Source organism: Actinia tenebrosa, unplaced genomic scaffold (assembly GCF_029948245.1).
Source record: "Actinia tenebrosa isolate PJP-AT-01 unplaced genomic scaffold, QUT_ActTen_1.0 PGA_scaffold0__85_contigs__length_37466705, whole genome shotgun sequence".
Lineage (NCBI taxonomy): Eukaryota > Metazoa > Cnidaria > Anthozoa > Actiniaria > Actiniidae > Actinia > Actinia tenebrosa.
Window position 1 is genome coordinate 26,355,778 of NW_028292569.1, and position 26,813 is coordinate 26,382,590.

The window sequence follows — 26,813 nt, forward strand, 5'->3', positions numbered from 1 at the left end:
AAATGTTGTCAGCGCCAAAGGGGATAGGCATAAAAGCCATAGGAGATAGGTCATTCCAAGATCCAAGAATAGCTGGAATGACTTGTGTTTCTGCTTCTTATTCTGGTCAAGAACATGGACCTTAGTGTTGAGACCGATTCAATGTTCTTTGTATGACCTATTGCCTTTAGCGCTGACAAAATTAATTTTGAAATAGGTGCATACATTTTTATATAAAGATGATACTGACCCCAACAGTCAACCCCAACAACCACAGGCATGGCATAGTTATGAGCACTGTATAGTTCCATTGAATAGTCCCTTTTCTCATTTGGTAAATAGGTTTTCTACAAGTTTAGCCTTGTTTATCTAAAGAGCAAATCATTTGCAAAAGTCAAATTAATGTAATATATAGAGTGTGCAATTTGAGCAATAACAATGTTTTGAGATCACACAGATTTTTATTTTGTTTCTGTGCAAATACCAGCCATAGATGATTGGTAAACAAGACTAAAACTGACTTGACAATGTATATTAAATAAGTCTGTGGTCATCAAAAAGCACACAAAACAAGAAACTGGGACCATTCCTGATCAAAAAAATTTTTTTATTACTCATCATAAATGATTTCGTTAACTTACGCCAACCTAATTTCAATTTTTTTTAAAAATCAATTTATTTGATTGATTGCTAGGTTTAGACTAAAACAATAATTAAACCTCTTGCCCTGAAAGTCTACAAGTTACAGCCATTCTCAATCACATGCACCGCTCTAGCGATTGTTTCTTTCGCGACGAAGTATAAGCTTTTGGTGGATGTCAATCATGGCATTTCCATGACATTCTATAGGCACATGCCCCTATAGCTTTGTGTTTTCCGACAAGCAATGGAAACGTGATTGACGTCCACCAAAACCTTCGTCGCGACAGAAAAATCGCAAGAGGGCGTGTGATTGAGAATGGCTGTAATAGCCCATTTCACCTGTTGGCCTCATGGGCTTTTGCCTCGCAGGTCTAGATCTAATTGTTTTAAATTTAAAAATAGCTATCACTACTACAGTAACTAGAACTACAGTAGAAGCTTTGGGTAAAAATAGAATCACTCTATGCTTAGCTAATAAAAGCCACAAAGTTGTTGCTGATCGAAACAGGCTCTAGCTTACATAGTTTACAGCATTTTCATTTTTGGTGGCTCATTTAGTTTTGTTTAGCTAACCAAAATTATGATGCAGGCAGCCCACTTGAAGGAGAAAGAAAGACTAAAAAGCAAGACTGGCCTGCTTAGTAAAAAAAATTTTTTTAATGCATTCCAGAGATTTTTTAAATATCACCGTGTAGTTGAAATCAAAATAGTTTTTATGATTGATTTGGTTTTGTATACCATAATTATTTGAACATTAATAAATATCTCATGCATTCTTATAAAATCAAAACTGCACAAGAATATGATCAATATTTAAATTCTCATAAACACCACCATTGAGACATCGTTTGGAAGTAAAAAAATATCAAACAGCTGTTACATTATTATCTAGACAGGGCTTAAAATAGGGCAATGTCCAGCCAGAAAACTCCATTTTACAGCTCCATTCGAGTGACCACGAATAATACTAGTTGCAAGTCGAGGCTGCAGTTTCCGCGCATAGCAAAACTATACTTTTTATCATGCGCGGAAACTCCAGCCTAGGCTTGGAACGGAACTGTAAATTGGGGTATTGGAGCTTGTCTGGTTAAATCTTTGCCTTGCCAGTCATTTTGACCAGGTAATGTAGAACCAGAAACAAAGTATGGCCAAGGAAAGCACATTTAGCTGGACGTCATCTATACTGGCAACTGGATGGCCATTGATTTAAGCCCTGCAAAATAATGTATTAAAAGGAGTGTGTAGTTCCAGAAATCTTCCATACCCACCCCACAGAGGAATTTGGAATTTCCGAAGAGTAGGGGGGTCAGAGAAAGAACAAAAATTACAGAGTTTGTATGGAAGAAAATTTGAATTTCTGGGGGGTTAGGGGGTGTCTTAAAAAAATTCCTCCGTGAGGGGGGTAAGGATAATTTTTGGAACTACACATTGCACTACTATGATGATATTGAAAACTTCCCAAGTATTTAATACAAAGGCAAGCATTGCAAATTAAAGCACATTTTGCTATGAGACTAATTAAAATAATGGCAAATTTTCTTAAAAGATAAATCCTAAATTGTAACTTCTTTATTTGCAGATATACATGTCTGTCATACAATAGCTATCAGAAAAAATATGCAATAATATTCATAATTACAAATTTATTATTATTAATAATTACTGATTGGTGTGAACTCTCATACTGCATAGAGAGTATAATTATTTCAATAGAATATCAAGTAGTTCAGAAGATCAGAAAACATCATTCATACTTACTTGATACTGACATTAGATTCTCAATATTTAAATCCAAAAACATAGTGAAATACCCCCAAGCGCATCTCACAGACACTGAAGTGCTGGAGGAATAGATAAATATAAGAGACCTTTAGCACAACCTTTTTGCTAGCTACTGCCAACCTCAAGTATCTTAGTAATATATACAGTATGAGTAGTCATGTTGTATCAGATACACAAACTCGAGGCGTAGCCGAGAGTTTGTATATCGGATACAACACGGACACGAATACTGTAGATTACTTATCAAACGTCTAGGTTAGTTCTTTTGTATTTCGCGAAAATTTTCAAGATAAAAGTGAATCTGGCCAAGAAAATCCATCTTAAAGTTTATGCAAATGAATAGGATTCTGGATCTGATTTACAAAACTCTTCACAGTCATGATTTCTGTTGCGTTTTCCTCATGAATTATTAATGAGTTTAATAACTGCAGTTTGACGTTAGACGTTTAAAATAATGTAAAACTTTTGACATTTAATTAACAGGGTTCATAACTAAGTTGTTGCTGCAAGAGCCGCAATACTGAATTTTATTGCAGTGGTGTTGCTGATGCTTAAGGTCTCTATTTTCTAGAAGAAAGTGTTCCACAGGTGCTTAAACAACGGCCAGTCATCAGACAATATCCAGTCACAATTGGACCTTGTTTGGTCAAATTGTTGCTCTGATGGTCAATAACCATGACCAGTAACACAAGGTTTTCAATACCAGTTGAAGTAAGTGGCAAAACCTAATGAATAGGTGGGGAGCAGCAAGAGAATTTTTCTCACATTTTCCCCTAACTTTTGGGGAATTAATCAAAATAGGCAGCAAGTTCAAGATATGTTAAATACCTGATGAGATTTGCCGGCTGACTGCTTCTATTAAAAACCCCTTTTAACCTTGAGCGAGTGATCATGGCTGATGATTGACAGGTCATTATTTTAAGCCGAGGGCCCAGTTGTTTAAAGCCCGATTAGTGCTAATCCTGGGTTAACTCTTAACAAGACCTATAGAGTTAATCCTGGATTAGCGCTAATCCAGCTTGGAACTACCCGGCCCTGTACAATAACTGATGAGCAAGCCTGGACTATATGAAAGGCCATCCACTATATGGTGTAAATCATCTTATTTTTGAGAATCATGTTAATTATATTTCCAAGTTCGTCATAGACTGGTCTGTCTATCAGGGTCTTGACTGTTTGTTGGTGCATTAAAATTTCTTCTCAAGATATCAGGATTAGTTGAAGCCATGTTGGAGAAATCTCTGAACACATCGGTGAACGTTACATCACCTATAAATAACACATTAGATTATGAAATTTTACTTCAAGGTTTCTCTAATGAAGGGGTGAGAAAAAGGGGGACAATTGGGACAATTTGCCAAAGGCAGGTGATCAGGAAGACACAATAGGGCATTATCAAGTCCCCTCAAAGGCGTATGACCCAAACCCAACTCATTGATATGTAAAAATATACTAGCCAACCATCAAACCAACCCCTAAAAGATAAAATTCAAATATGAAAATTTAAGCAAGGAAATATAATACATTTGTAAATCAAGTCTGAATTATTGTCAAGGTGTAGATTAATTGTGTTCTCTTTGGAATATTCTCGGCAAGTCATTTTATTTTTTGAAAAACGTTTATAATAATGGAATAGGCCCTTTGCAGTTAATGGTCACGTGTCTGTACTGGACTGCAAAATTTTTGTTTTTATATTAAATTGGTGATTCTTTTTAGCTACTTGTAAAGAACTGAAAGAAAACGTGTATCCAGTGTGTTACGAAATGTAGTTTTATTACGATCTCTCGAAACAGGTTGTAGAAAGTTTGTTTGCAGTCCAGTAAATTTCACCCATGGGAATCAAAATGTTCATTCATTTGCTCTCAGTGAATTAATCAGCACGTGATTGCTTAGCTGCAAAGGGCCTATTGTTGCATGAGTGATGGGCGAAGCTTAGATAGCATGTTTAATGTTTGCCCCCAAATTGGCAGATAAGAAAAGACTACAATCTAACCAAACCCCTTTAAAATAGTCAGTGAGTTGTGATGCCATGATTTTCACTTTAGGTAGGGGGAGGGGGGGTGTGATTTATATCAAACATTTAGTACCTGCACTACCACACGTGAAATCTTCACTTTCCTTCATTTCTTCATTTAATCTTGCAATACGGAGTCTATGAAAGATTCATTAGGTGAATACAAAGTCCATCTGGCATTCAATCTCTGACTTTTTACCATAACTTGGAAATTTCTCACGTGCTGATTGGTTTAGAACCATCGTCAATTAGAGGCTAGACCTGCAGACACGCACTGAGCGAGCGGATGAAATGGCTTTTTCAAACTATTTACTTGTCTTTTTGTTCAATTTTTCGACTTTGTTATGGTAAAAAGACAAATCAAAGTCAGTTTTCTATGGGTCTGCGCTCGTGGTTCCACTGCAAAGTTTGGATATCATTTTTGACGTCATTTCATGTTCGATTACAGTACAGACCTAAAGAAAACTGATTTCGGTTTGTTAAAACAATGTCAGTGTCAATAATATAATTATTGGATTTTCTAGTATAAAGAGCACTTACAAAGTAACTATATCTGCATTTGTTTGCTTTAGTGCAATAGTTAAGGGGTCCTGAAAATCCAAAGAAAGCAAAGGAATATTACATGAGAATTTTTAAAAAAATCAATTCAATAAAGGACTCAGATGTCATAAAAAGGATTGCAAGGAATGGCGATTTAAAGGAATTGATAGATGATTGTCAGTAGAGGATAAAATGGATTGACATGTGAAAGGATGTGACAGAAAGCATAGGCAGGAGTGATACTGAACAATTCATAATCACCTCTCCATTCTCATCAACGGCATGTTGATTGGCTCCTCTCTTCAGAAACAAACATGCTTGCCTACAAGGAAAAGAAAATGGAATAAAATGTTTTAAATAATTACATGTATATACTGAATAACTAGAAATAGACCTCTTTAGCTTTGGTGTAATGTTTTCCACTTTAAGACCATGTGTCATTCGCTAGAGAATAAAATTTGTTTGAGTTGTATCAATATTCATGTGTCTTCTTATGCATAAACTATAAACAAAGAAATCCGATACTTTTGGGAATGACATAGCCGGTCTGAAAATGGGAAAACATTATGCCCAAGCTAAAGAGGTACTATAATGGGTAGTAGAAAACTATTATGCCAACATGTTACGCACCCTGTTTGGCCAAACAGAGCTGCATAATGTAGAGCACTTCTTCCTCGGCCATCCCTAAGGTCGATTTTAGCACCATTTTGGAGAAGGTATTCACTTGCTGTTAACGAGCCACCCAGTACTGACTGATGAAGAACCAGCTTACTGTCATCATCTTCGTTGATCCAGTTTGCTTTGGCACCTGGTAATGAACAGTCAAAAGACATTTGTTGCAATAATTATGTGGGTATGCCTCTTTTGGAAGGATTTAATAGTAACGTTAGGATGCAATGTTACTTGTTTTAATTTAAAAATTTCTTAATAATCAATAGCTCCAGTTTTGAATGGCTCTTATTCAGACCAAAGTGAATAATATTAAAATTTATTATATGACCGTGAATCTTAGAGCCTGGACACTAGCAAATCGAGCAATCTGATTGGATAGATCACATTGCGGACTGGTCTAGATTCTCCGGTATTAACTGGTCCGATCGCATATTAATCTTACGGCGAAAACATTTTGTCCTTTTCAATGAAAAATTAATCATATCATAAAACTCTTATCAATCGAGCTTGGTCGGTCTGTACGGGATAATCTTGACCTCGGTCGGGAACAGACCTCGCTGTGCTCGGTCTGTACATTCCGAGATTATCAAGATTATCCCGTACAGACCTCTCGCTCGGGTAATAAGATCTAATTATTAGAATTAAATAATTATTAATCAATTATGCATTGAAAACTTCCTTATTTACAACCAGTACCTTCTGCAAAGGCTGCCACCATTAAAGGAATACTTTTCCATTCTGCAGCTTTGTACAAGAGCTATGATGATAAAGAAGAAGAAAAATGGTCAGTAGAGGCCTGTTCAAACTGTGACAAATAAAAACATACTAGAAGGATTACTATACCCCACGAGCTGTACCCCCAAAAACCTAGTTTTAAGGACGGCCCCTTCTGCAAAGGAGGCTAACAAAATCCCTTATACTCCAGTTTTGAGTTCTTCGTTGCTAAGAGTTTGCCTTGATTTTGTGTAGAATATTTTAATATTATGTGATCCAGAGAAGGTCCGTGGAATTTCAAAGCTGTTTGCTTCGTTGAAGTTGTGCTTACAATATTTTATGAGTCAGCTATTCCCTGACTGGATGATCAGCCCAAAAGTTATTTCAGGGTTTAAAAAAATAATTGCTATATAATTCATTAAGTACTTGCTGCCAGTAATCAGCAAACAAATAAATCTACTAGTGTCTGGTTCCTACAGGATATACCTTTTCACACTCTAACAATCTATTTGAACAACAGTACTTAGACAACTGCTGATAAACATGTTTTGTAATATATACAGTATGATTGGCCGTGTTGTATCAGATATACAACCACGAGGGGTAGCCTCGTGATTGTATATCTGATACACCACGGACACGAATACTGTATATGATTTATCAAACGTCTAGGTTAGTTCCTTTGTGTTTCACTAAAATTTTCAAAATTTAAGTGAACTTAGCCAAGAAAATCCAACTTAAAAGTTTATGCAAATGAACAGAGTTTTGTGTCAGATTTACAACACTCTTCACGGTTGTGATTTCTGTTCTGTTTTCCGCATGAATTATTAATGAGTTTGATAAGACTTAATACAGTATGTAATAATAATAATAATAATAATAATAATAATAATAACAACGATTTATTGAAGCATATCTACAGAGTAGCTCTACATCTACTATCTTAAAAGGAATCAAGCAATGAAAACAGTGGTACTGTTAGTAAGGTGACGGCAGCTTACCTGATTTGGATGTAAGATCTTAAGTACTTCAATTGCTTTCTCCAGATCATCTCGATACAATGCATCTTCTCTATCATCATCAGGGGATTGAACACCCTGAGTATCTTCACTACTCACAGAAGCCACACCTTCATCACTCAAAACAGAATCCGTTGACTCTGACTTGGTACGCTGATCATCCCCATCAAGCGAATGTTCTGCTAGAACTTTAGTTGCCCAAGTCCTTGGTGAATCTCTTCCAGATCCTATATCCTCACTAATTGAAGTTTCCGGCCGTGCAAGCGGAATTGAAGGACTGCCGCACAACTCTTGAGAATGATTTAGTTCTGAATCAGCTGCTGAAGAAAGGTTCAAGTCATCTGTAGTGTTGGCACTTTCTTTACTAGGATCATATTCAAAAGCATCTACATGTATTTCATCTAGTTTCTCACTAGAATCTGCATGAGCAATCCTTTCAATCTCAGAATTCTTAAGAGTTGTTTTCACATTTGCTTTACTGCTCGCTTTACTAACATCATTCTCCAAGGTTGCATCACTTTTTCTCCGATTTAAGAAAGAGTCGAAATCCTTTTTCCCTTTTGATATGGTTTTTAGTATTCCTGTTTTTTTCTTGTCAGAAGACTTAGTGGTACTCTCGGTTCTTTTTCTTGGTTCTGTTTTCGGGCTTCCACCAAAGCCGCCGCTAGAGTGATCACTAGTAACATCTGTCGAGTTACTTCTCTTTCTTTCCAGTTTATCAGCTTTATTAAATGACTTTTTAATCCCATGTGTCATCTTTAAAATCTTATTTACAGTAGAATCTGATCTTTCAATCCCTTGAGATGTTTTGTTGGAAGCATTCTTTTGGTCATGATACACTTTCATCCGAGCCAGATTTTTAATTATGCTACCATCTAATCGATTGCAAGTCCGTAAGAAAGTATCCAAAGAGACGAATTTGTGTTGAACATACTTTGCTTTGATGTATGCTTCACGATCACTCCTGAAATACAAGGATTTTCAGTTAGAATTATGAACAAGTCACATCCTCACCACCCCATGAAAAAACTTATCATGAGGACAAGCACACAACATTCAGTAAGTTCACATCCAGCAACATTTTGCAAGAAACCAGGGAAGCATACGAGTGTTGTATCAGTGAGTGTGCTTGCCTCTTATCAGTGCCACCTATGTGTGAGTCCCGTCGAGCTCAGTGTCGTATGTGAGAAGAGTTGTTTGTTGGCTCTCTCCTGAGCTTCAAGGGTTTTTCTCCAGGTTCCCCAGTTTTCCTCCCTGCACAAAAATCATCTTCTAAATTCCAATTGGAGTTCAGTGGATGAAGAGCCACTCTGTGGAAATGCCACTGTTAAATCCCATTAATTTTTACATTATTATTAGAAACCAATGCTAATGCTTCAGGAAACCATCTTTTGACATAGAAACCCCTGTCAAGGGAAGTTCCTCAAAGCAAAACTTCCTCAAAGGACCACACCTCACAAGAGACTGCATCCCCTAGTAATGATGACCTTCCCAGGGATTCCCTTATAAATAAATTACTAGTTATTAATCTAGTCTTTAATTTGGGAAAACTGGCTAATTTACGTTATCATTATTTTCGTAAGCCGAATTGAATATGGGACCAATAGTCCAATTCCAAGATATGCTCACACAGAAAACGTTTAAGTACGAGGCTATGTGCGAAATTAAATATTCTTTTCTCCTTTCACGAATGGCTGAGTATTATGCCGAAGCCTCCCATTGAAACCTTAAAGTTTGTGTGTGACACGCCAAGCATATTTCGGAATATGGGACCAATTTGAATGACAATTGTTCTGGACTGACTAGCCCCATGGTCACGTGGAAACACAAAAAGCGTTTTCACATATAAGAGTCAGGCTACTCAGTCAAGAACAGTTATATTTTGATCTGAAGAAATTACCTATTGCTGGTCTGATTAATCTTCTTCTTGCTTGCTTCGGCTTTTGCTTCATAAATTGAGTTGATCAATGAATTTCCAAGCTCCGACATTAACTGTGCATAGAAAAATATTGTGTTTCATACAAGTCATTAATCTGACCATTTCTTAAAATGATCATTTATTTATTAACTTTAATTGAGATTTCTTAGATCAGTTATTGGGGTTCCTGTGGTTGAGATTTTTAGTTGGGTCCTGAACAAAGAAAAGTCTTTCCCAGTCCATTCCTACTCAATCCACAGGGTTCCCAGTGCCTCAATCCCCTAAGGGTCCGAAATAATGTTGCTGGCAATAGTCCTAAAGTGTATATTAATTTTGTACCTTGAGATGTTCTGGTTCCCAAGCATCTAGGGTTAGAGATCTTACTTTAGACACATGAACACCTAAACTCCTTAGGACAGAAAATAAATAAATGAAAAAAATTATAATTAATCACAAATTAATAAAAGTGCTAGAATGCATTTAATATGGTGTAAGAAGGTATTGCATCTAGTCTCCCCCACAGCCGCTTTCAGCGTCATGTTGGGGAGACTACATTGCCTCCTGATTGTTGTCGTAATGAGATAATCACATGAAGACCAATAATCTTTAATAATCTTTAATAATCTTCCAAATTGTATTTTTTCATACCTGTGTATGCCAGAACACTCTATACAAAGAACAATACCAAGGTTGACGCTCACCCATTTTGGATCTAGAAAATTATTTATAATATTTACTACTTGCTGAATTAATAGGATTAGGATTCTGATAGAAATGGTATCTAGCTATTCTATTATTAATTAACAATTATTATTCACTGAATGCAAAGTGATTATCAGTCAATATTTACCGAGCTGTGAGTCTTCAAACAGCAAGGTACTAAAGAATCACCATAATTTTTTAAGAACTATTTATTAATCATTGAGCCTGAGAGGAATAATTGTTTTAGTATAATTTTAAGCTTGAATATCAGAGAAAAGACGAAATTCAGGGGGGGAAAATGTTTCGGTAATTACTTCAATCCGCTCTCAACAAACTTTGGAAAACCTCTTAATTGAGCATTGATTATCGTCTCAGAATCATTGGTCGCGTGACCAATATCCCAGCGCACTAAAAATAAATAATTATACTAATAGGTAATAATGAAAGAGTCTATAACTCATTCTTACCAGGGTGTCCACAGTCAGCGCATGTCTCATTTCCTGGTAGTGATCTTACTGCATTTAGAATACTTCATCAAAGCAAAAACATAAGAAATTATTAATTATAATAAATCATTCAATATAATAGTTAATTAATAAGTAGCTGTAATTTATTAATTCATTGTATTATTGTCCACCAAACTACAGCAGTAATAATTATGAGCAATACTCTTGACAAAACTCCACTCTGAATGACTTTATGACTATCAAGAAACTGTTCATCAATTATCTGAGGGGAGAGGGGTGGGTGGGTAAATACCAAAATCAATTTTTTTGTATACTGTAACCCACTATTGAAAAAACACAAGTTTATTACTCTACATGTATACAGGCCTCCTCCTCCCTCTCCCCCCCCCCCCCCCTCTCCACCACCCCCCCCTCCCCTCCCACCCACAATAAATAATGAAAACTCACAAGTTTGTTAATCTACATATCGTATACACTGCCTGCTAACCTTGGAGGAGGTGCTACCATGTCTAAAGAATCAATACTTTTACTTTTCTTGTTAGGTTTAAGCATTTCATCCTAAACAAAGTACATAAAATATTTCTAAAAAATTACAGTTTTTATAAAACATACAGTTGACCTACCAAGCTATTGAATTTTGTATTGTTATTTTTGAAAATAGTTTGCCAAAGGGGTTCTATTGGGGAAAAAAGGAATTCGATTTTTTAATTGTTGCCCTACTTGATTTTTGCAGCCAGTTGCTCTTAAGCTTGCTTTCTTTTCCCTGGTCTAAATGTAACCTCGTACAATACTGAATCAACTTGCAATGATATTATTGTAACATTTAAAATAAACACTGACCTCACTTTCAGAATCAGGAGCTGCAGTATTGAAGGCTTTATTAATACTGGCCTGTAATAACAAAAGTAATCATCATCATCATCATCATCAAAAATATGAACAGCAGCATCATTAAATGATTTTATAATCATCATCATCATCATCAAATGAATACTACCATTAACATCATTGATGCTGCAATCACTGGCTTTGGTAAAGTAAGCCAGTCAAATAGCCCTTTTTCTAGATTGGGCATAATGTTTCATTCCCCTGAGTATGAGATCCTTTGTTTGAGTTAATTGCAGTTGCATCTTAATAATATATATATTCTCATCAATATATTCATTCATTAAATTATATTCTCATATACATCATCAAACAAAAAAATAAAAAGCTATACTCTAAGAAATAATTCATGATAGGTGGCATGAAATAGGAAAACATTGCAACCAATGGTAAAGAGGTCTATCATAATATTTTTTAAAATACACCACACGCAAACAAATGATAACAAAAATACCTGCAGTGTATTTATCCAATCATCTCTTATGAGATCAGAATCAGCTTGTAGACACCACACCCTAAAACCATTAATAATTATTGTTAAGCATAGTCCTGCTAAAATCACTACCTAGTCCTAGTAATAGAGCAGATTTAGTATGACTGTGAAAAGCTCAGTGCTGTACAGTATGTTTGCCTTGCTGTGACAATGATGTTTTCTAGAATTTTGATTAGCTGTGATTGGTCTATCAGTGCCATGACCATGGTTTAGCGCATTCATGTCCATGCTGTGTTCATGGCATGTTCTAGGTACTGTATTTGATTGGATGGAGAGTAAATTTTTGCACAATGTGATTGGTCCTGACATATGCCTTAATGTTTCAAGACCGCAGTCGTCATGCCGTGTCAGAATTTTCCACTATGAAAACTGCTCTAATAGCTCACTGAACTTACTTAGTAGGTGATACAATGTCAAAACAAAATCTTCTCTCCATCTCGTAGTTGGCTTTCACAATACACAGCCTCAGATCTTCTGCTAGAACTGTCTGTTCATCCTATTGGCAATGGAAGTAACAACTCTCACTATTAATATTATCTTAACAATACTTTTAATTATTTAAATTATTCAAAATTTTAATTACTTAAGAATATTTAAAAAACCTTAAAACAGAAATATGAAAGTGAATGACAGTTGTTGATTGAGAATTTTTTTTAATAGTGCTCACTACACAATCATGTTATAATACCTATCTGAGCACCAGTTTAAGGGTATGATTTGATCATGGGGGTTTCTTATACTGACAGTATAGCGCATTTGACATTGTCTCAATGCATTTACATTTTTTATGAACAGTGGAGGACTTTTTATGGGCTGCATAATATTATAGCCCTACAGCTTACAATCATGAGTGAAGTTTTAGACAACTATGTTTCCTAAGGCTGCGTTCATAAGTATGGCAAGGGGGGCAGGTGAAATTGAGGGGGGATCAGGGGGGGAGGGGAATGGGCAAATTTTTATCAGAAAAATGGGGGGGCAGGGCTCGAAATAGCGGCCTGCCAATTGCCAAATGACAGGCCAAATTTCAGGTTTGCCAGGCAAAGATAACGATGCACTGCCAAATGAATAATAAAATGGCACGCAAATTTACTAGAATGACCTCCTTTTACCATGCTCCTTTACTATGACAGGCTAATAAAAATTCCTATTTCGAGCCCTGGGGGGATGCACAATTTTTGGAAGAAGCTACAAGCCTTGCTTTGGCGGGATCATATTTTTTTGCATGACTTTAAGGGGGGTGTTAAGAATTATTCTAGACATTTCAAATTTTCACCTGCCCCCCCCCCCCCCCCCCCCCCCTACCATACATTATAAACACAGCCTAATAGTGTTATGCCTCCAAATTGGGATTTGAGGCAAACAGAGCAAACATGAATGAATATAATTATAAATAAAATTTGAGATTCTATACTTACTTTTGAACGCTTTTGGTATAGCAACTGATTATTATGCACAGCAAAATATCTCCTGAAACATCAAGAGATATTTTATTAATACAGTATATAATGTATTTCAAGTCTAGCTTGCAAATCAATAATAATATAATACATGTAATAATAATAATAATAATATTTATTTGTATAGCGTTAAATCCACTAATTATACAGCTTCTCATTAATCCCATATAGGTAATTGTCCAATTATTTTCTTAATTGGACAGGTCTTGTTGATATGGGATTAATTAGGCAGCTATATAATTAATAGGTAATGGGATTTCATGCTTCCCAATCAAGAAATAATTAGACTCGAAAAATTCCTCTGACTGCTAAATTGGACTCGGTCTACAGCCTCATCTAATTTTTTCAGTCCTCGGAATTTTCCTTGTCCAAATTTATTTTTTAATTGGACAGCATCGAGTCCTATTACATATACTAATTGCTCAAAGCACTCGTCATTAATTTAATGTACCTTTGCCAAGTCTTAAAGGCATTACTGCTTCTTTTAAACAAGTACCCTTCAATTACCACCTCTCTAGAAATTGAATAATAGTGAAATTAAGGATTTCCAATATTATAGTATCAGTGAAACTGACTACTTCGACAATACAGTGGCCATCTTAAATTGCAAGGCATTATGGGACACCCAGGGGACAAATATACCTTTCTTACATTAAAGAGACATAGATTGATATTAAGAGCTCACCACAAGAGAATATAATAGAAGATAAATTTAGACAACACATCGAGCACCTTTACCCAGAAAAGAAAGACAAATCTCTATTTTCCTTCAAATATTTCTTTTTTGTCTTCTGCCCCTGGCAAGATGGCACTATATTGTCAAAGTACAGGCTGGTGTAGTCCATCGACATGCAGCAAAATATTCATGGATATTTATAATATTATTTATTTAGTAATACTTACCCAGGGTGGTCTGGTGTCTTTTCATATTTTTGTGATGCATCCTGGAAATTTAATCATCACTTTTAGCTTTTATTAAAGACTATTGTTTCTTTATTTAATATTTTTCCCCCTTTCTCTCAAGATTCTCTCTCTTTCTCTTTATCATACTTTCCATTTCTATTTCACATATTTTGCTCTTTTTTCTTTTTTTTTTCTTCAATTCTTGTACCAAATATTTCTTTATGATTTCTTTTTCTCTCCCATTTCCCTTCCCTTGCTCATGCTTTTTATTTATTTCTATTTTTCTTTTTTTTCTAAATATGTTTTATTATTTTTCTATTTTTTTGCATCATGTGTGCATTAAAATTGAGTATGTTAAATGCTCCTACATGAAGGTATTACATGTATGTGGGCAAATAAACTATTTTTTCTTCCTCTCTATTTATCATTTTTTTTTTATTTTATTTTTCCTATTTGCTTTCCTTTCTTTCACACTAAGAAACACACTAAGATAAACAGGGGAATAGCCAGGATTTTCCAGGGGATGGGGGCAAATGCAATGAAAACACTATTTTCTTTGACCCCTTTGACATGCTGAACTTCCCTCCCCTCCCCTAAAGAAAAAAGGAAAAAGGTACAAGACAAAAGAAAAAAAAACATAAAAAGACTGGCATTACATTTTACATTTTAATTATTAGAAAAAAAGTGAAATAAACATGGAAATTATTGTATCAATCTTAAGAAGCTGCCATTTTGTTGCCGAGAAAGGGGTAGGGCCTGGCCCCTTTGGTGCATAAAAGCCCCTAGTTAAGAATAAAAAAGGTAATATTAGTTACTGTAGTAACTCACCCTTTTTCGTACTAGAGTATGTCGTTCTTCCATTTCCTTCTTATCGACCATAAACTGAATAGATAATCCATCAAGCTAGGAATAATTTAAGAATGTTATTATAAATTTTGATTATACTCCTTGATCTTTGACGATAGCTTCATTCTCATTTAATTTAGTACTATCATCATCATCTTCATCACCATTATAAGTAGCACTATCATTACCATTGCGACCCCCATCACCACCGCCACCACCGCTGCCTCCGCCGCCACCGCCAAAACCACAATCACATACATGTAGCTTTCAAAAGGTTTTGCAGTAGGCGGCCCAAAGTCTCAAGTAGCTGACTGTGATCCGATACAATCAGAGCATATGTTGTATAGTACATGTAGCTATGTTATAATAGATAATTTATTAATGGCATACAGTATCTCTAGGTATTTTACAGTACCTCATCATTCAGTTCTTTCATGTATGATTCCAGATCATTCATGAGGTCATGTCCTTGGTGATAGTATGTGGAATGAGCCTGAACAAGCTTGGATAGCTGAAAAAAAGAAAGTTATATCATATTGTTTAATTAAGGAAGTTAATTCAACTACACATTGCAGCAACAAAAAGACACATGTCAGTGTCTATCATATCATTTTTGAGACCAAAATGCATTTGACAACTCCTCCATGCATCATTGGTGGATCTAGGATATTTTTAGGGGGGTGGCTGTTACCTTATGCATCATACAGTCAATTCAAAATGTTGTCATTGGCCGCCTCAAGCCTACGCGACTGAACCGAAAGGAATATTAGTAATAATCACTGAAGCAGTTAAATGTTTGTTCCCGGGGGGGGGGGGGTGGAGACTCCAGGGAAAAAGTACCGGGGATGCTCGTTGTATCTCTTAGGGGTAAAAATTCACGATTTGGTATCTTTTAGGAAGTTAAATGCAAATTTTTGAAAATCAGCATTTTCTGGTATCTCTTAGAGTGTCGGAAAAGGAGAGAAGCCAATCGATATGGCTTATCCTAGGTGCTTTTTATACAAAATTTAATATTATTTGTTGTGGTATCTCTTAGGGGTTAAAAATCGTTCAGCCACGCCCTTTTTAAAGACTTCCGGCATCTTTGAGGGGTCTTTTTGAAAATTTCCGATGAGCATCCCTGGTACTTTTTTCCCGGAGTCCCCCCCCCCCCCCCCCCCCGGGTATTTGTTCTGAATTGATTGTTCCTGCTAGTAATGAGATGATAATGGTGAGAAACAATCCATCAAATGCATGTCTTAAGAAAAACAAAGAAGATACGATTCAGTTCACAATTTCAAAAATATGAAGGCACTAAAAAAAGGTCTCCTTCAACATTTCCTGCTTGCCTACGAAGGTTCGTGCTATAAACCAGGCATAACTGGAATCAATTTGGCTTCAATGATTGCTACCCATAGTTCCTTTAGGTCCAGTCACGTAGGCTTGAGTTGGTCGATGACAACGTTTTTTTTTATTGACTGTATACATGAAACATCTTTTTAAGGTTTTACCTAGTTTGTCCTTTATTGATCTTAATATTTTTTAAATTTCCGTAGTGTTTGTCAACTTACTGTATCCAGCACCTCTATCCTTTTTCGTGATTGTAAGACATTAATCTGAAACAAAATTAGAATAATTTTAGGCAGCCTTAATTTGATCTTATTCTTATGCAATCTGCAGACTTGTGTTATGCATTTTTAGCTTTGTTTATACAAGTTAGCTATTTAATACAAATCTATATACCATTAAAAGTCTGTGGTATCTAAAAACATTGGTATTGTTCAAGCTTCACATCCTTTACATTAAAGTTGACTTTTGTGAATCATTTGCTCTTAAACGAGGCTAAAAATGTACAGACACATTTGTAGTCAAGAATCACAGTCTGTGGTGTTTACTGAATGTGAAAAGGCTCTATTTTTCTATTACATGATAAAATCATTTACTCACCTGAAAAGCATAATCTAATGAAATGTGATCAAAGCAAGATTGCATTGCTGTCAATATGTTTTTATCCTTTAAAAAAATTAAAAAACAATTTATTAATAAACCTAATAATTATATGATAAATGTATAAATACGTTAGTTAATGAGTGAAGTACATGTACACCATCTAATAGTACCATACACTCAATTGCAAAGTCATTGTTGTGTTCTAAACATACGTAGAACATAGAAACCGAGACTGAAAGGTACAGTATTCTGGGAAATGACAGAATCACTCTCTGATACGTAATACACCGGATATATCATTCAAGTAATTTGAAATACAAAGTTGTAAAGAAACATGTTCTCTGCAGTACGAAAAATTTTGAACATTTCACAAGTTGTATCACAACAACTTGTGGAATTACAATTATAATTAACGTACTACCCATGTACTACAGTATTTCGGTCTTAGCTTTTAGGTTCTATGTTTTGCACCCAACAATGATTTTGTAATTGAGTACTGTATATGTCTTGATGTATAATAAATAAAATAGGGAATGTAATGAGTAAGTAAAACTGCAAATCAGAAAAGTAGGGCTACTGTTAGGCTCTGGTCAGACGTCGAACTTCACGTGAGCCGATTCTAATTGAAACAATGGATAACGACAGGTATCAGCGGGAGGATGCTGAAAATCTCTTTATCCTCAGACAAGTGCAATAGGAAGCTCTTACCTCTTCAGCCTCTTGAGTTTTACAGGTTCTTGGTAAAGCAGCATGTTTACCTAAAGCACTGAAAACAAAATGGTATCCATGGTGATGAGTATTGTATATAGTATCCATGGTGATGACAACTGTGATTCAAATTAATCAACACATTATGGTCAGCAGGATCCCTAGATTTCAAAAGATGGTTGCCAAGCTGATGACCAAATTTTTTGCCCTGAGTGCAGTGTTTGTTGAATGAGTAGTTCCAGAAATTTTCCACACCCCTAACAGAGGAATTTTTAAAATTTTTTTCAAAAAGATCACTGATAGGCCTATTTAGCAATAGTCATTGAGCCCAAATGGGCCATTGACTCACAGGCTATGAGGGCAAGGACTAATTGTTTTAGTCAAATCCAACTTTAGTCCATCAAATATATAGAATACAAACAAAGGCAGTTCAAAACCCACAATTTCGGTACTATAAGCATATACTGTAACTTATAACCTTGTAGTAGCTAGAAAATTTTATACTAGAGGAATAATTCATATTAATCCAATAGTCTTACTTACTTGTCCAGGTCATCACTAATCTTATCAAAAAGCTTTTTGGTGTCCTTCACCTTCTTGATATCCCTATAAAAATATCATTTAAACATATTACTGTTGTTAAGGTCTATTTTATTTTATTTTTTATGTGTAAATATACTTTTAGTTTTTCACTCTCTTTCACCGTTTCACCTCCCTAAATAGGTTTTATACACTTTCAATACAAGTAACTTGAATTCTATTGTTTTCATAATTTGATTGGTTTACTAACTCAAGTGTTCCAGTTGGAGTAGAATGCCAGTTATTGCCATATTTCACTATGACGTCACATCAAAACAATCTATTGTTTACATGCAAAGGATCATGGTTGTCTGAGGAGGTCAAATCAATGCAAATTCGCAAAAAATTGTTCTAAAACCCTTATCAATCCACGAAGAGAAGTAGAATAGCCAGCAAACGCTCAGAATATTTTTTAGTACATATTAACACATATAATTATATCTGAAAAACAGGCCATTTTAGATTAAACTGTTTGGCTAGGAGCAAATTTTGTTGAATTTTCTATTGGATTTGGCAATCCTATCCCCCACATAAACAAGCAGCAACGTCATAGTGAAATAGGGCAATTATAAAATTTGTGGTCACAAGTTCACTCAGATTTCTCAATGTTTCAAAGCCATAATGCATCATTTTCAAGAGTGAAGAGGTCAATTGAATTGCAAGTACTTGTAACAATATCAGAGAATAAATTCAAGTATGGGAAAACCTTTGAGATAAACATTTGTCAAATTAAAAAAAAGCTAAATGTGTTACTTTGCATTCAATTGATCAAAAATTAAGATCTACAGTACAATATTTATCAACTATATATATATATATATCATATTGGCAAAAAAAAGTAAAACTTTATCTTATATTGTAAATGAAGATTGTTTTGCTTTAGATGTTTGAAGAGAGTAGGAGAATTGAAGGAAGGAAAAATAATAACTTCAAATAAAAACTTACTCTTTCACAAAATGATGCAAAGTTGATGTCACAGATCGTTGTGTTTGATCCAACAGTGTCTTTCATTTCAAAAAATGATTAACATTAATATAAGCAACTTTTATTTTATTTTTTAATGGTTACAGGTGTATACTCTATAACAGGCTCAGGAAAGCTTTGCATTAAATTATAAATCAAGGATTGGTATAGTACAGTCAACAAAATCGAGTGGTTGTGAACCTGTTTTTCGCCTCTGGGATCCCAGGTTTGATTCATGGACTTGGCATCAAAAGAGATTAGAGTCTGAGGGTCTCTGGAGCCCCTGATTCAATAGTTTTTCTCTGAGTTCTCCAATTTTTCTCCCTGTGCAAAATCCAGGAAACTAAATTCCAATATAACCTTTTACAGTTCCCTGCACCTCGTTGAAAGGTAGCCGTGCCTTTGCATCTAATTAAGTGAAACAAATAGTCAGCATGCAATGATAGAGGCCTTTTTTAACGCCTTGGACAATTATCCATGTCTCTATCATTGCAAGCTTACTGTTTGTCTTGCTTCAATGCAAAGGCAAAGCTACCTTTCAAGATGGTGCAGTGAACTAGTGGACTATAATTACCCCTTGCACTGAGTCACAAGAAGAATTGTTCTGGGGGACAAAAGAAAGGACGGCTTATTGTTTTGTCCCCAGGAATAATTCCTCACTTTGATCAGCTCAGAGCTTGCTTCATGGTTCAAGTTTATTTGGATCAATACAAACAAAGCTGCAAAAAACAAGAACAACAACAAAAGAAAAACACTTACCAAGAAATAACTTTTCAGCTCTCCCAACACATACTGGAATTTTTGCAGAGATTGCTTAACAAGAGCATCTTCCTTAAAATACTGGACTAGGCTTTCAAGACTGCTTATCAAACCACTACAAGAAAATACCATAATACAGGTCAGTATAATATGCTGTAGCTATTTCAAAAAATCGTTGCAAGCATGTTGCATACCAAACCCAAAAACCACTACATTCTATATTAAAACATACAACACTCAACTCACATGACACATACCATAACACAAGTCAGTACCATATAACACAAGTCAGCATAATATGCTATAGCTATTTCAAAAAAGGTTTGTGAAGCTTTTGTTGCAAGCATGTTGTATACCAAACCCAAAATCCACTACATTCTATATTAAAATATACAACACTCAACTCACATGTCGGTTTTACAGAGGGAGGAATAACACAGAGAAAAACACTCACACATGACAAGGAAGATGACAACACAGTAAACTCAACTCACATATGACGCAGCCAATGACAGATGGTCTAAAATGTTATTTTCATAAACATGTTAAATCTGTAGTTGCGATTTGCTCATTGAAATTTATAGATAGTTTTTCACTGCCACTACATGTAGTCAAAAAACATTAAAGGTACCGACTGATTAGTTTTGATTGACGGCAGCGAAAAACCTAATTTCAGCGTGCAGCTTGATGCTAGTGAGTTCACTTGTTTATGAAAATATGTGATACCGTAGTCTAGAGAAATATTATGTGAGCTACTGCACATACCCTGTAGAATTGCTGAATGTTTTTCCAGACTCAACCATGACATTGCACTGTTTATTAACCTATTTGTTAAGCAATTCATTAGTAAGTTTACCTTATATACACACCAGACACTTACATGGTCAAGTAAAACTGCACCTAAATACTATGATATATTCATGATTATGACTTTCTAAGGTATCTTTCTGACTTTAACTCATAGTCCACTTAAAACAGTCTTGATTTCCTTCAATAAGCTGCTTTCATTCTGGCATCATTTTACTATACCAATACCAAAATACTACATGTACTGTACATGAATATGACCCATGAATATATTTTTTCTTACTTATTCCAATTTTTATTTCCTCATGAGAATAGTAAAACAAGTTTAAAAAATGCATTAATAATTCATGAAGGAAACACAATAGAAATCATGACCGTGAAGGAGGTTTTATATCTGATATAGATTCTTCTTCATTTGCATAAACTTTAACTTGGATTTTCTCTATCAAACTTGGTTCATTTTGTAAAGAATTCGGTATAGTATGGGAACATACATCAGGAGTTTTTTAAGCCGTTTAATAAACTCGTAGATCGTGTTCTATCGGGTCTAAAACCACTCGGCTACGCCTCATGTTTTATACCCGATAAAACACTCCTGCTCGTTTATTAAACAGTACATAATATTGTAAAAGACAATTGAAAATATCACAAATAATAAATTTTCACATCATTATTACCAATAATTTCAACTTCACACTAAGTATTGATATGAACAGAGGCTACAGTACTCAAAATACTATGCATAATTTGACAATGAAATTTATACATAGCGTTCCAATGGCAATGTTGTGGTGTAGTATACTTACTAGCCATTGCCATGCATTTTGAAGATTTTTGGATGTACATGTATTTTGAAAACTGGTAATCAAAACATGATATGAGCAAACTTCGGAAATTTTTCTTATTACTTTACCTTTTCCAAAAGGTTCTCCAGCGTGGAAATATCATGTTCGCTTTGCTCGATTTGTAACCTAAAAAGACATAAAAAAGTGAAAAATATATTAGGAAATAACTTTCTTATTCTTAATTTCCTCTTTTTTCCATCATGCAGTACAAGAACTAAAGAATATTATATAATAATAATAGTAATAATAATAATAATAATAATACACCTTTTGCCGTTCATTAACAGAAAATGTACATTCATTTGTGCCAATACATGTAGTTGTATCAATAACGTGTAATGTACTTTCATCAACACCACAAGTAACATCATTAGCGCGAATCAGCTTTCGATAACGATATTTGAATATGCGTGTACATTCATAGGCATCAATGGACAATCAATAGCTCGTTTGTACATTCATATGCGCGGAATGTATTTTCTTGTGCGCGAAATTCAACTTCAATAACACCAAATGACAGACAATTGCATTTATGGACAATCATTTACCCAAAAGTGAAAATTCATTAGTGCTATTAGCATAATCATTGACGATCTATAACGCGCTTGGACAATCATGAGGGTCAACGTTATATTCTATAGCGTGGTTCGACAAACATTTGCATGATTCGAATGAACAATAAGAGAAATAAAACAATCATTAGCGATTTTTTTAAAAACCATTTTAGCCTTCAATTTCTTCGCCATTTATACATCGTGGCAAATACGTTTGCATATATCTGAACCACTGATCACATTTAGCGATAGTGATGGTTGCCACATTTCTCTGGAACCCTTCCATTAGCAACTGCTTTCTGTAGAGACCTAGAGCAATCCCTTGTCGTCTTGCCTCAGCCCGATCGTTCGTATGTTGTTGGATCTCTGGACGGCTGAGGTCGGCTTTGATTGCTGCCTTAAGTGAGCTATTAGAGAGTTTTAGATTTACGTTCACGGCAAACGTGAAACGTCAGTTGACCAGTAAAAATATTCCTCAAATGACTGAAAAAGAATCGCAAAAAAGTCCAAGTAGTAGAAAAACAAAAGAGTATTTGCGCTTGGTGAGAAGGTTTGTAAAAAGTAAAGTAAAATACAGGAAAACGATGAAAACGTGGTCACGTTTGCCGTTTGCGGGGAGAAAAAAAAAGTCAATCTAAAACTCTCTAATTGCTATTCTCCTACGCAGCCGCTATTATGGAGGCAGTTTCCGCTAATGATTGTTTTATTTCTCTTATTGTTTATTCGAATCATGCAAATGTTTGTCGAATCACGCTATAGAATATAACGTTGACCCTCATGATTGTCCAAACGCGTTATAGATTGTCAATGATTATGCTAATAGCACTAATGAATTTTCACTTTTGGGTAAATGATTGTCCATAAATGCAATTGTTTGTCATTTGGTGTCAATTGAAGTTGAATTTCGCGCACAAGAAAATACATTCCGCGCATATGAATGTACAAACGCGCTATTGATTGTCCATTGATGCCTATGAATGTACACGCATATTCAATTGTCGTTATTGAAAGTTGATCCGCGCTAATGATGTTACTTGTGGTGTTGATGAAAGTACATTACACGTTATTGATACAACTATTGGCACAAATGAATGTACATTTTCTGTTAATGAACAGCAAAAGGTGTAATAATTTAAGCATTATATACAATTTCAATGCTTTAAAACTATGAATAACTAAAAACTATGAATTTACAAGATGATTTAAATAATATATATATATATATATATATATATATATGAATTAATGAAAACTTAAACTAAATAAATATATTTCTAATTGAGATTTAAAAATACTTTGAATGTCACTGTTTTTAATATTGTTTGGAAGTGAATTCCACAACTTAGACGCAGCCACAGCACATCGCGCCTTACATGGAAACATGGGTGGTGTCAAGGTTAGAATGCTCGCCTCTCACCGGCAAACTCTCACCAATACAACCCAGATTCCATAAATCCCGTTATTTATTTTATTTATTATTATGTTATTTATACTCCAAAATGCAGCTCAGTAAACACATAATATTTCTTACTACAAGGTATACAGCTGTACTGTTCATTATTATCATTACTCTATCATTTATGATTCATACTGTACATCAACACAACTCAAACTAGTCCACTCAATGACTGTGTTTTGCTAATGTGGACATTTTAATAAGATTTATTTTACTCTCTTGAGAACTAAAATAGTATTTTTGCCCTTCAAAGTAATATGCTACAATATGGGACTTTTTCTTTGACAGTCTGACAAGATGCTTTGTGTAGGAAAGAGAGCTTTACCAATCTAACACAGCTTTTAGTCATTTTTATTTTCATTTACTGTATTATAAACAGTTTTAATGTAAATTTAGTGATTCTGTGACATCTAAAATGTTCAAACTGTCTGTCAATTCTGAGTCAATTTGGGAGAATAAGATACTTTATATTTTAAGCATCAGGGCCCGGTTGAACAAAGGTGGGATAGTGCTATCCTAATAAATCTTATCACACATTGTACAACCAGGACCTGATTTATTGGCTATGTGTAACATCACAACATTATTACACCACATAAATCATGCGAGATTTACACAAAGCTTATAGTAACTTAATTTGATACTTCATAATTAATATTTAAAAAAAAAAAAGAATTGAACCAATAATTTAGAAAGAGAAAGTAAATGGATTTTGAGTTTTCCTCAGCATTTATTTGGATTGACTCCAATATCTTAAAGCAGAATGAAAATATCCACAAATGTGTGATGGCAATAATCAAATGTCTAGAACGTAACCTGTAATTTGAGAAATAATTTATACAATTTAAAATTCACTTTTGGCAGCTGCTATAGGATCAATTAAATAACCACATAAAATGTAAATAACCTGGTGAAAGGATATGAAATATCATAAAATGACTGGATAAAACGTTTTTTGAGAATCCAATTATTTATTTTGCTCTGATTCCAGACGAATATTTACAAAAGATTTGCTGAGTAATGATTGTGAATACTAGAGATTAAGCTAATTTGTTTCCACGTTATTAATTCATTCACGCTCTCAGTAAATATTTTTTAACAAACACAAATACTGTTTGAAATAGTAATATGATTTTAGCTTTCATAAAGTTTATTAGTTGTGGTGGATACTTCATTATATTGTAAATTCAAAGATAAGAGGGATTATATGGTTTTGTTATTTTTCAAAATATAAATGACCTTAAGGATTAGCAGGATACTGTATGAAACAAAAACAGCAGGCGAGTTCTGACAGTTGATGCTTCGACACTCTTTAGTACTACATTAAACTAAGAACTTGTTAAAGACAAAATATTCAAAAACAGCTGATTTAGCTGTGATTTTACTTTAATCTAGTATATTTATTAAAGAAAAATTCAATTTAATTCCACATGTAGTTTATATATGTGGTAGAAAACTCTAGACTTTAGTCACATGTTAAACATCGCGACTGTCAACGTTGACTCAATTTAATATGACGAAGAAAAAAATAAAATTCAAATTATTAGGTTAGTTACATGTAAAGCTTGGAAGTATATTAAGAATACTTTTAAATTACTTAAGAAGTTTTTAATTCGTCGGAATTCTAGAGGTTAAATTCCAACAGTAAAGAAGCATTTGTAATGCGTTGGAACTTGTGTTTATATTTTAAAGAAGACTCAGTGAAGCCTTTAGTGAAGACAGCATTTCTTACCTGAAACGTGGAGAATCCTTCAGACATTCATCGAAATCTACAGTCTGCTTCATCACCTTTTTTTCCATGGCCATTGTGACAGCATTGAGGGTAGTAATGAGATTTTCCTGGCAGGAAATATCCGGTCGTTTCTCGTTAACCATTGGCCGCCATCTTGGATTATTGGGCTGAAACCGTTCTACATACCAGTCTTCCTCTGGCTGTCTAAAAAAGGGAGCCCGGAATTTTAAGTGAGTATATCTTCAAATTTTACTCTGTTTTTCAGTCTGCATTTTGTGCAATATAGAGGCTAAAAGGCTCTAAATAAAAAGTAAAAAGTGAAAACTATCATGCAATAGCAATTTTTATCTTATTTTATGGCCTCTTGTCTAAGCAACATAGAGAGGAAGGACTTTCAAATCGTAAAGGGCGGGGATGTTTGTCGTATACGTCTTTGAGGCATTAGATCTGCGATTTGGTACCATTCAGGGTGTTACACTAAATCAAAAGGACCACCAGAGAGTAAGACGATACCTCTCAGGGTAGTGGGACCAAAACCCTGATTTCAAACCCTAAAAGGCCCGCCCCCTTTTATTGCCACATAAAAATTGCTCGTGTCAGGGCGGGGCTTTAATGTTCACCTTTTCGGCGCTAGCTATCTAGCGGTATAAATGGTGTTACATCGTGTTACGGTCACCAAGAAGTTCGGACATTGGCCTGGAATTTCAATGCGAATGTACTGACTTTCTGCTATATAGCAAAGAAAACCTACTATGCATCAGCCAATTGAACCACAGCACCCCGACCCCAAGGGACGACCAGGGAAAGTAGCATTTGCCTAGTGTTGAAGTGACCTGTTTTCTTCGGTCCTCGGGGCAATACTACACCACAGAACAAGAGATTGGGCTGCCTGTGGTATAGCGAGTGAGCGTAGGGAAGCGTAGGAGTAGTATGAGGGGTGGTTTCCGCCAAAATGTGGATGTGTATTCTAATGTGCAATATTATGTTTTTTTTGCTGTCTTTTTCTTTTCGCTAATGCTAGTTGACTTTGAAAGAATTCAATTCGGCACAATTCGCTTGTTCATATTCCATTAAAATCACTTTGGAATGTTGTCACATTTTCTTCTTTCGTATTTCTCCAAATTTACGATTCTGTATTCGTATGAATACGAGGTTGGATAAATTACTAGACGTAGTCTAGACGTTCGATTACTTGTGCACGTGCAGACTACTACGCTTATCACTTGAGTGAGAAACAGGAAAGTTTAAATGAGGTTGGATTATCATGAGTTTGGTCAATGTTTCCGGCTTGGCAGAGAAGACTGACAACACGTGAACTTGTATATGTAGCATTCGAATATCTAGAAAAGGCTCCAATTATCCAGCGTATATGAAAGATTATAAGATCAAGATGGCCAGAGTCTAGGTTACCTCTCTCAATCGTACGCAATATTTTCAAAATATAATTT

At 35.0% G+C, this 26,813-nt stretch overlaps 1 protein-coding gene across 1 annotated transcript; it reads right to left on the minus strand.

Annotated features, from left to right (window-relative positions):
* Positions 1–569: 569 nt before the first annotated feature.
* On the minus strand, positions 570–25,549 carry LOC116301763 (arf-GAP with coiled-coil, ANK repeat and PH domain-containing protein 2). Its single transcript, XM_089037908.1, has 29 exons — positions 25,366–25,549; positions 21,692–21,749; positions 20,737–20,795; positions 19,972–20,086; positions 19,195–19,253; positions 18,214–18,276; positions 17,671–17,728; positions 16,960–17,025; positions 16,584–16,628; positions 15,449–15,544; positions 15,016–15,090; positions 14,188–14,228; positions 13,736–13,798; positions 13,243–13,294; positions 12,223–12,323; positions 11,789–11,849; positions 11,290–11,340; positions 10,937–11,007; positions 10,450–10,511; positions 9,929–9,992; positions 9,620–9,689; positions 9,263–9,354; positions 7,345–8,326; positions 6,326–6,386; positions 5,588–5,765; positions 5,219–5,279; positions 4,958–5,007; positions 4,491–4,555; positions 570–3,672 (listed from the first exon to the last, which is right to left on the minus strand). Exons 1-29 carry the CDS (start codon positions 25,506–25,508, stop codon positions 3,545–3,547), a joined length of 3,090 nt encoding a protein of 1,029 aa, XP_088894034.1. The 5' UTR covers positions 25,509–25,549; the 3' UTR covers positions 570–3,544.
* Between the last annotated feature and the right edge of the window lie 1,264 nt (positions 25,550–26,813).

Coding starts and splice junctions, on each gene's coding strand:
- LOC116301763 (XM_089037908.1), bottom strand. CDS start 25,508: ATGGTTAACGAGAAACGACCGGATATTTCCTGCCAGGAAAATCTCATT. Junction 17,026..17,670: donor AAACTCAAGAGGCTGAAGAG/GTAAGAGCTTCC, acceptor ATTTTTTTAAAG/GATAAAAACATATTGACAGC. Junction 11,008..11,289: donor CTCCTGATTCTGAAAGTGAG/GTCAGTGTTTAT, acceptor TACTTTGTTTAG/GATGAAATGCTTAAACCTAA.